Raw genomic sequence first — 11,185 nt, 5'->3', positions numbered from 1 at the left:
TGGCTGTCCTGGAACTCACTTTGTAGACCAGGCTAGCCTCGAACTCAGAAATCCGCCTGCCTCTGCCTCCCGAGTGCTGGGATTAAAGGCCTGCGCCACCAGGCCCAGCTGTATGTTTTAGTTTATTTATTTGCTTATTTATTATTGAGGCAGTGACTCTCTGTGTAGCCCTAACAAGCTAGCTAGAAACTTGCTAGATGGACCAGGCTTGTCTTGAACCTGTGGCAATCTTCCTATGGCTACTTTCTGGATGCTTAGACTACAGGTACGTATCATCTATTTGTTTGTTTATGGTATATGAATGCCCTGTCTGTACATACATCTGCATGCCAGAAGAGGACATAGAATCTTATTACAGATGGTTGTGAGCCACCATGTGGTTGCTGGGAATTGAACTCAGGACCTCTGAAAGAGCAGCCAGTGCCCTTAACCGCTGAGCCATCTCTCCAGCCCCACATACCTTCTTTTTAAAAGTTAATTATAGTGCATTGTTGACCCATTCCCCACCCTGTGATATGGATCACTGACTTTGGAGGGTAGTTTAAACACTGCAGAGCAAGCATAGCGACACCACATTACCACCAGGTTCACACCAATAAAGCAGTGAAAGCAAGGTCTTCATAAAGTTAAGCAATGAACTGTAGGTTCTCATGGCATAAATGGGTTCCCTGCACTCTGACGGGTCTGCTTGTGCACCTTGGCATACCTGTACGGAGAGCTGGGGAGGATCCTTCTTCTCGGATTTCATCTCTACAATGGCTACGTTGGGTTTCTTGACTCCAGTGTTCCCTTTTCGAGATGCCGGAGGAATAGAAGTGGTCACAGTCATGGGGCGTGGCTTGTTTACTGTGACTCCAGCAGGTGGCATGGAGTCACTATTGCTTTGGGTTTGTCCTATGAAATGTAGGGCACAGAATGAGTCAGCTGTTTCTAATATAAAAGGAAAAAACAAATTGAATGCCTGGATCTTTGTGACTGGTCTTGCTCACAAAAGGAAAGAGGCATCTTGCAATCTCCTCTCTCCTCACCACCACGGTCTACACATGTGCCCACCTGTCAGTCTCTTCATTATTTGTTTGCAATTCCTACTTCACATACACTATCTTAATGCTTAAAATAAAGGTTAGTATCTGCCTATTAGAGCATGCTCTATACTGTCAGGTCTCATTTCAAAAGTCCTGCTTGTTTTTTATATTTCAAAGTAAATACTAAGGAGCTGGACATAGTGGCCCAGAGGGACAGTCATTTCAAGGACGTCAAAGTCTCAGCCCAATGGGAAAACAGCAAAGCCTTCCCCTAGTAGGCTGAGGAAAGGTCAAGGGCTGTTCTCCCCCTCAAAGCGGAAATGTAGACAGTGTGTGGAGAAGATATCCACTGCAGCTCTCCTCCCATGTCCCCTGGGTGTTTCTTCCCCTACAGAGACGGAACAATCAAGATTAACTAAACCTGTCTCCTTGTTTCTCTGTATGTTCTAACCCTTCCTCTTTAGTGAGGTCTATTCGGTAACCCAGCCTCTTAGTTCAACTGTATGTAATAAACAGGGAGCCTCCTAAGTGTAGAGGTCTCTGCCTCAGAGCCCAGACTACTGGATCCCAGCTATTCTGTATGTCCCCTGTGTCTGTCTTCTCTTCATTCTCTTGCTGGCCCAGTCAGGTTCAAGCCCCTGAGGCTGTGCAAGGACACGGCCCATGCCCTTAACTCCAGCACTCAGATGCATAGGCTACATGGTGATTCAAGGTCAGCATCATCTAGTATGAGACCCTGTCTCACAGACAGACAGACAGACAGACATAGTAGTCTTCATTTATACTAACAATATACTCTCAGAGAAAGAAATCAGGAAAAATATTTCACTCAAAATAACTCCAAAACATTATGTGTTGAAAAGGCTTCTACAACAAAAAAAACTTCAAGATATTTAAAAAAGGTAATTATAGAAGATGCTGATGATAGAAAGATATCCTGTGCTCTTGGATTGGCAGAACTAATACTGTAAAAATGACTATTCTACCAAAATTCATTTCAGATTTAAGGCAATACCTACCCAAATTCCAGTGTCGTATTTCACAGATTGAGAGAAGACAGTACAAGAATTCATTTGTAACTACAGAAGATCATAAATAGACAAAGCAATCCTATGGAGTAAGAACACTATGGAGATATTACTATGGATTGTCCAATCTCAAATTATACTATAGAGACATAAGTGATAGAGACAGCCTGATTGATCCTGGCATAGAAATAGACAGGTAAAGCAATGGAATAGAAGAGAGGACCCAAAAATAAAATGGCTATGCTCACTTAATTTTTGACAAAGGAGGAAGCAAAAATGTATGTGGAAAAGGATAGCCTGTTAAACAGTTCTGGCAAGGCTGTGTTTCTACGGCAGAAGAATGCAGGATACAGAAGAATGAAATTAGATTTGTAGTTTTCACCTTATAAAAAAAAATCAATTTCAAATGGATCAAAGACTTTAAAACCTGAAACACTGCAACTTCTAGAAAAAGAACACAGAGAAGATACAATTCAAGACGCTGAGGAAGATGCAGCTCTTTTTTAAAAAATGTGCATTAGTGTTTTGCCTGCATGTGTGAGAGATTGGATCCTCTGGAACTGGAATTAGACAGTTGTAAGATGCCATGTGGTGCTGGGAATTGAACCTGGGTCCTCTAGAAGAGCAGTCTAATGCTCCTAACCACTGAGCTCTCCAGCCCCCAACAGAACTTTTTCATTAGACCAACCACACAGGAACTAGCCCCAAGCATCAGCACATGGTCTACAGGAAAGTCAAGTTTCTGCTCAGCAAAGGAAATGGTCAACAAAGCACAGATGGCCCAAGGCACGGGACATCATCTGTACCAGCTACGCCTCAGACGAAGGGCTGAACTGACATTCAGAATTTACCAATAATTGTAGAAATTAAATACCAAGGAAATAAAACTGCTAGTCAACAAATAGGAAAATAACTGAATAAAGTTAAAAAGAAAGAAGGAAAGAGAGACAGACAGACAGACAGACAGACAGACAGAAAGAAAGAGAGAGCGAGAAAAACATGATCAGTAAATATTTTTCAAAGCACTCCATATGTCTAGCCATCATTGAAATAAAAACTAAAACTACTTTGGGCACAGACACACACACACACATATACACTCACCCATACGTCCATGTGTGTGTACACACACACACACACACACACACACACACACACAAATAATATATATCTCCAAGTAGTTTAATTTGTATTTCCATATATATGGGCTGGAGAGATGGTTCAGAACTTCAGAGCACTTGCTGCTCTTCTAGATGACCAGAGTTCAGTTCCTAGACCCCACATCAGGTGGCTTGCCTACCTACAAAACTCCAGTTCCAGGGAACTGAATGCCCTGTGGCCTTCATGGGTACCTGAACACACATAAACTCACACAGGCACACACATAAACACACAAATAAAAATATAATGTTGTTATGTATTTAGGGTTGAAGGGGTGGCTCAGTGGTTAAGAGCACCTGCCGTTCTTACAAAGAACCTGCAGGTCTGTCCCTAATATCCTCCCTGTCCCTAATATCCAGTCATGTAGTTTTCCTGCCTTGTGCTGAGGAAAGGGGTTACAGGTGTGTGATAGCATACCTGCAGAGCTGTCCAATTGTTAATATGACTCTTAGAGATCTCATATGAGGAAATAACCTACTATTCCCCTAGTATATATGATCATCTAGCTTTTACTTATTACAACCTGATTCAAAAGTACAGGACAGTGCTATAAAGTATCTCTCCTCATGCATGACAATATTAAAACAAACTTGACTTCTTGAATTATTATGTATGTCAATGGGATGTCAATCATGTCATCTATAGCAATACACCAAGAGAATATTTCCTGTAAATGAGATTACGGCAAGAACTCACTGTTTAAGAGATCACTGTTACCCTGCATAACCTACATTCTGAAGCACTCTCCAGACATAAGAAAGTAGGTGACTGGTATAACTCCTGCTACTGATCACAAGCAATGGACCCTCCCCCTTCCCTACAGCCACATATTCATTGTTTCTTACCCAAAAGGATTGCCATAGGAATTAGATGACCTTCCAGGGTACCTGAAACAGTAGGCATTTCTCTGCTTGGGCTGAACATACACTGCTGATCAGCATGAGGCAGTGTGGTGATGGGATGCTGTATTTTAGAATCCATTTTCATACGTGATGCAGCATGAAAGTCAGTTTGTGTTCTTGCTGACTTGACTTTAGTGCCTATAATAATCATCATTGGCAGATATTTAAAATTCAACAACTATCTATTAGCTAGCCACCTAGAAATACAATTGTTTTTCCCAGTAAGATTTCACCCAATTTAGCCGGGCGTGGTAGGGCACACCTTTAATCCCAGCACTCGGGAGGCAGAGGCAGGCGGATTTCTGAGTTCGAGGCCAGCCTGGTCTACAGAGTGAGTTCCAGGACAGCCAGGGCTACACAGAGAAACCCTGTCTCAAAAAACAAACAAACAAAAAAAAAAGATTTCATCCAATTTAATATAGGGTCTCAAGCAGAAATGCTACGTAGACCAGAGGTTGGCAAACTTATCAAATGGCCAGACAGGAATTACTTTGGTTTAACTTAGGCCACGCAATCTCAGGTGCAACTATTCAACTCTTGTGACACTGGTAATGTACCATGAAAGCAGCCATGAACAGTAAATGAATCTGGCTATGGCCAATAAAAATTTACTCATAAAAACAGCAGCTAAGGTGCTGGTGGTGCACATCTTTAACCCAGCACTCAGGAAGTAGAGGCAGGAGGAACTCTGAGTTTGAGACTAGCCTGGTCTATAGAACAAGTTCCAGGGCAGCCAGGGATACATAAAGAAACCGTGTCCCAAGGGAAAAGAAAAGAAGAAGAGGAGGAAGAGGAAGGTGAAGAAGAAAGGAAAAAAACCCAGCAGCTCACCTGCAGACCACAGTTTGTCTGTCCCTGGCACATTTGTACAGAGCTACTCTGATATAAGAAAAATGTTGAAGAACATCTCTCTAAACTCACCAACTTTCCTTCACAATACAAGAAAGGTAAAGGTCATTTTTTAGAATAGGATTTCCCCCGACCCCAATTCTTTCATTATACCTTTGCTTGTTCTGTATTCTGAATAGTCACCCTTACCATTTGAAAGTATGCACAATTAATCTAATTCTATATACTTAGAATTTATGGAAGTTAGTGTATATTTTTTAATGTTTTATGTAGATCCATATAGACGTTATACTCTAAATTATCAAAATCTTAAAAGTTTGTCAGGCATGATGGCCCAGCAGTAGGAGGCAGAGGCAGGAAGACTGGTGTAAGCCTGAGGCCAGCCAGGGGTACACTACAGACAGCCCTTTCTTTGGAAAAACAAAACTGAGGGTTAGAGAGATGCCTCGGTAGCTGACAGTGACTGCTGCTCTTCCAGAGGACCTGAGTTTGATTCCCAGCACCCACAACCCAACCACCCACAGTTCCAGCTCCAAGGGACCAGATGTCTTCTGCTGGCTTCCGTGGGCACACACATATATAAATGAAAATAAAAATAAATCTTAAAAACAAAAACAAAAACAGCTAGATCTTGGGGTACACACCATTTGAGTTCAGCACTTGGGAGCTAGAGACAGGCAAATCTGTGAGTTCAAGGCCAGAGTGGTCTACATATTGAGTTTTAGGACAACCAGGACTACAAAAACAGATCTGGTTTCAAAAAAACAAACAAAACAACAACAACAAAAAACAAATTAACAAGTAAAAAGAAGAGAACTTAAAGTTTGTCTTATCTGTGTCTCCAGAGAAGATGGACTTTTTCTCTCCCACAGAGGGGAGGAACCAAAGGTACCAGGCTTAAGGATGAAGGGCCCACTGGCTCTCACTGACTGTTACCTCAAAAGGCTTACTGGGGATCTGACAGTGTTGTAAAGTCTTAAGTTGTTTTTTTAGAAAGGCTTTCAAAACTCCAAATACAATTTTAACAATAAATCTCCAGTATTTAAGAAAAATATTAGGGCAAACATCATAATTTGCATGCCTTTAAAAATAGTATCCGTAGGATTTATAGGTAAGTGGATAATCAGCCTGGTCAGCCAGCATTTATAAAGGAAGGAGGCCTGAGCAACTGCCTGCCACAGCTCCACCTCTAGAAGGGAAAGGAAGTGGCTTGGTATCCACCAGCCACTTGTTAGTTAGCTTATTAACTTCAAAGAAGGACAAAAATTTTGAAAATGTAACCAAAATTAACAGACTTATTATTTAACTAAATTATATTCAAATATATCAAAGAAATGGCTGGCATGAGTCAAAACACATAATAATAAAAAAAAGTTCTTATTTAATTAAAAGCCAACAAAAATTAATCACTTTTATTGGCGAAGACCTTTTGGTAGCAAACCACAAAAATGCCCACAAACACTGTTGCCTGGCAGATATGGTACTGAAGCTATGCTCCTCCTCCTCCCGCTCCCCCTCATCAGACACTGAGCGGTGCGCACAGATAACACACATAAAGCCATGCTATGCACTAAACCTCTCTGTAAACGGTGCAGTGATAGACACTGAACCTCCTTACCTTTCACTAGCTCTATTACCCTTGGCCTCTGTGGCTTGGCCTTGGGAGATGGAGAACTGAATCTGAGATACGGTCCTTTCTTAAGAGTGCTGCGATGGCCCTGATAAACTGGCTTCCCATATATCTGTAACATATAATCCTCGTCTTGCAACGTTGTGGTTGACTTCAAGAGGCCCTACCAATGGAAAACATGTTACAATTACTGTACAAATATTAAAATCTTCCACCTAGGAAACATAAAAGGTTTTACATTACTATGAATATTCTCAGTTCCTAAAGTAATGTTTAAATACATTTTACATAGTTGTTATGTTTAAATACAATAAACAGTCTTTAAATGACTTTATATACTCCCGGCTCCACTTTCAATCAAAATGCCAGAGAAATGGATTGGAGAGATGGCTCAGTGATTAAGAACACTGGCTGCTCTTCCAGAGGTATTGAGTTCAATTTCCAGCAACCATATGGCAGCTCACAACCATCTATAACTGTAGTCCTATGGGATCCTATGCCCTCTTCTTGTGTGCAGACATACATGCAGAAAAAAACATAAAATGCATAAATAAATAAATAAATCCCAAAATGTCACAGAAAGGAAGCATTTATCAAGCACTAGAGCCAAGCATTAAATTAAACATTTCTTTGCTCGATAATCCATGTTTACTTGGTCTTAAAAAACATTAATGCTGGGTTAGATGGTAGAGAAAATCCCTCCAAATATCCAGTACTGTGTCTAGAACTCATTAGGCATTAAATGTAATTTTTTAGGTCTAAAACAGAACATACACAAAAAGATGGAACATGCTTTTCAGTAAAATGAATCTGACTAATAACAGTCGATAATCTCTAGGCCAGTGGTTCCCAACCTTCCTAACACTGTGACCCTTTAAGACAGCTTCTCATCTCATGGTGACCCCTAAACATAAATTTATTTTGTTGCGACTTCATAACTGTAATTTTGCTGTTATGAATTGTCTCAGCCCACAGGTTGAGAAGCACGGCTTTGGACATACGTAGTACATACTGTGATTCGCAGTCTAAGCTCTAAGTTAGGCATGGTGCTGTGCCTGGCCTAGCTTCCCAGCTTCCTTAAAGGATAAGGTGAGAAAATTGCTTGAGTTCTAGAGTTTGAGGCTAGCCTGGGAAAATATGAGAACTTGTCTCCTGAGAAACCAAAAGCCAAAAATAAAAGAACAAAAACACACTAAGAGGCCTTCGGAGAAGGCAAGTACAGATTTTATGTAGGTTTCTACACTACAGGTCCAAAATCTTACACAGTTGATGGTATAAATCTAATCTAGGTTTGTACAGCTCTTCATAGTTTAAAATCCCACATAGTCACATCATTATTTCCATCTTTTAGGAAATGACTAGGTCTACTGTGGCATCTAAACACAAGGTGGGCTAGGCTCCCCCTTCTTCCCTCTCTTTCTGTGGGCCTGAGGTAGGCGCGTTCCTTACATTCCTCTCTTTCTGTGGGCCTGACGCAGGCAAGCTCCTCACAGGTGGACTTGTAAACTGCTCCTGGGTTTGCTTTTGATAATGGCTTCTTGGAATTACAGATCTGTTCACCAATTTGTCTTGGTTATTGGCTCTAATATCTCTACTCATAGTTAGAGCTTTCTTGTTCCTTTGATTCTTTGGATCAAATCTCTTTTGTTCATAATCTTTTCTCATAAGTTCATCCTAGGGCAAAGAAAATTAAAATTACTTAACCCAAAACAAATCATAATGCTTCCAACACTAACAAATGTTGGAATTTATTTACTCTATTGCTTAGTACTTCAAAATGCTTTAATAATAAAGAATATTAGCTTATACATGAAAAAACACTTTCTGGAAAAATGAACAAAAAACTAAAGGACTGGAGGCAGAGCACTGCATGCCTGCAACTGCTGAACGCAGGACTGGAGGTGGAGCAGTGCATGCCTGCAACTCCTGAACGCAGGAGCCAGGAAGAGCTCCAGCTGGAGGGCAGCATGGGCTACACAGAGAGATCTTGGCTCAAAACAAAAGTGAACTAAGCAATCCTAAAGCTAAAATCCTAGCAAGTTATGAGCATCCAGAGGAGGAGGCAGCATGGGAGGAGAAAATCACCACGGCTTCATACCTTCACGTGCCCGAATTACAAGCAGTTAGTAACATTAGAGGAACAAACTTAAATAAGCACATAATTCATAATGAATCTGAGGCGACTATATGCAAACTTAAATTATTTGAATATTTAAATAAGCATATTTACATGGAATTAACAGTGATGAAGACATATTCTGCTCACTGGCATACAGCGACAGGTCACTTCATCTTTTTATTTGTTAAGTTATGCAGTGACTAGTATAAATTCCTTACAAATGCATTATATACATGTGTGTGTGTGTGTGTGTGTGTGTGTGTGTGTGTGTGTGTGTGTGTGTGTGTATAACAACACTGAGTCACTTTTTGTGCTCATTGCTGTGGAAGTCGAGCCAACATTTCCTTCCCTTGCTATCACCTGCCATGAGTAAATATGCGAGCGCTCAGGAGGAAAGCAACTGCCTTGCACTCCAAGACAAAAGTAATGGTGACCTACTCTACACCTTCAAACACACAAAACGTGAGATCTCATGTCTGTCTGAAGATATGTTGCACTTGTCACAAGTGTGAAAAAGATTTCCCACCCCCGGAACTGACGGTCCCTTGAGTGAGGAATGTTGGTGTTTGCCTAAGTGAATCAATGTTCCCCAGTCTGCTGGCTTGAAACCTTTGCAGGTAGAATTCCATTTTCTGTTTAGAGTTTACTAAAGAAAACAGACACATTAAAAAGAAAAGGCAATCAGTAAAATGGAATTTATGCTATATTCTGAGAACTGACTTAATTTCCATTTTTTCAATAACATACCTGGATTTCTGCTGAAATGATTTTAATCCATTCATCTACTTGCTTTCTGATCCTAATTTTCTCTGACATCTCTCTACAAAAGAGAAAAAAGAAATGTTCTTAAATTAGCCTTAATATACTGTGAATAGGACCAGAATTCAGCAAGTCTAGTCTAGTTTTAAAGCTACTTGTAACCCAATGCCCTTCCTGAGAAAACAGAAAGTGATGGCACTCATTAAATGTTACAAGGGAAATGTCTGTGAAGACCTGGAGGAGGGAACGAAATGGTAAATTGCAGTCAGTAAAACATAGGACCTCCATGTCTGTCCACACCAGGTCCCACATCATCAGAGGCCAAACATGCAAACGCAATAAGCACAGGGAGTGCTTAGAAAAGAGATTGGGGCGGCGGGAAGGGGGGGGAAGAGTGGAAGGAGTGCTCAGCACATGAGAGGACTCCGTTCTAGCACTCACAACCATCCCTGACTCCAGATTCTGGGGATCATCTCTGAACTCTGTGGGTACTAGGCACACACATGGTACACACACAAACATGTAGGCAAAACACTCTTACACATACATGAGTCTTTAAAAAGGAAAGTAAGTAAGCAAATCTAGCAGCTTCATTAATAGGCTATGATGCCACATCCTGCCTCACCTATTGGTAGCTAAAGCATTGATAAATGAATACACAGCAGCTCCATCCTTTGCACGAACGATAGCTTCCAGGTTTTCTTCCAGTACTTTTTTATTGTTTTGTACTCCTCTCAGAATCATCGCAGCATCTTTCAGGATAGACCTTGTATTGGCTGTCTGGAGCATAGCAGGGCCATGTGGATGATCTGAAAGCCTCAAGGTAACTGGAGACTGCTTTATCTTAAGAGAAATCGAAGACAGACATTTACTATGTTAAACTTACATTAACTGCTTTACTCTAAAGAAAAAGTGCTGGGAAAATGGCAGAGCAGTTCAGAGTGGACACTGCTCTTCAGGACTGGAGTTCATTCCCCAGCACTTACATCAGGTGGCCCACCGCCACCTAGACTCTGGTTCCAGGGCATCTAACACCCTTTTGGCTTCCTATGTGCACGCTTTTACACACACACACACACACACACACACACACACACATACACACGTACACACACACGTACACAAAAAAAAAAAAATCAGTACTTAATACAAAGAAGAGCTAGTACATTGTTGCAAGCATACACTAGAATCAATATAATCTAGGGTTCAGGTTGTCCAAATGAAGTTACTGATACTGGCATTCTTCTGTTTGGTTTGTTTTTCAGTTAAAAAAAGTATTACAAACATTATATGTGATAGAGGCAGGAAATCTAGAGCAGTACTAGGTCCTCTGATTGTCAATAAAAGCTCTACCTGTGAAGGAAGCAAAACCGAGAGCCAGTTGCTCTAGACGCTGTGAACTAATAGATAAGCAGGGCCACCCGCACCCTTTCACTCTTCCTCACGCGCCTTTATTAGTCAGAAAGGCAAAGACAGGGGCGGTAGCACCTGCTATGATCCCTGTGTGACAGCTGAGGGCCTGGGACCCTAACCCTGACCCTGAATTAGGACAGCTGTTCTAACCCTGACCCGGACCCTAACCTTTGAGGCCAATTTGGTTTAAAAGCAATTCCTAGGTCATCAAGAGCTATATACTAAGAGTACCTCAAAAAAAAAAAAAAAAAAAAAAAAAAGGGGGGGGCATGCAGAGAGTTGGAAACAGTTGGTGGCAC

At 41.1% G+C, this 11,185-nt stretch overlaps 1 protein-coding gene across 3 annotated transcripts in view; it reads right to left on the bottom strand.

Annotated features, from left to right (window-relative positions):
- Window positions 1–11,185, bottom strand: part of Kiaa0586 (KIAA0586 ortholog) — a 104,874-nt gene that overhangs the window by 69,936 nt on the left and 23,753 nt on the right. For all 3 annotated transcript variants that reach the window (XM_021201596.1, XM_021201597.1, XM_029541001.1), the window contains exons 11-16: window positions 10,099–10,316; window positions 9,462–9,534; window positions 8,045–8,269; window positions 6,584–6,758; window positions 4,060–4,254; window positions 707–894 (exon numbers count right to left, since the gene is read on the bottom strand). In XM_021201596.1, the coding sequence (XP_021057255.1) occupies window positions 707–894; window positions 4,060–4,254; window positions 6,584–6,758; window positions 8,045–8,269; window positions 9,462–9,534; window positions 10,099–10,316 (1,074 nt within the window). The remainder of the gene's footprint in view (window positions 1–706; window positions 895–4,059; window positions 4,255–6,583; window positions 6,759–8,044; window positions 8,270–9,461; window positions 9,535–10,098; window positions 10,317–11,185) is intronic.

This window comes from Mus pahari, chromosome 7, assembly GCF_900095145.1.
Source record: "Mus pahari chromosome 7, PAHARI_EIJ_v1.1, whole genome shotgun sequence".
Lineage (NCBI taxonomy): Eukaryota > Metazoa > Chordata > Mammalia > Rodentia > Muridae > Mus > Mus pahari.
This window is presented reverse-complemented; position numbering and strand designations above follow the sequence as displayed.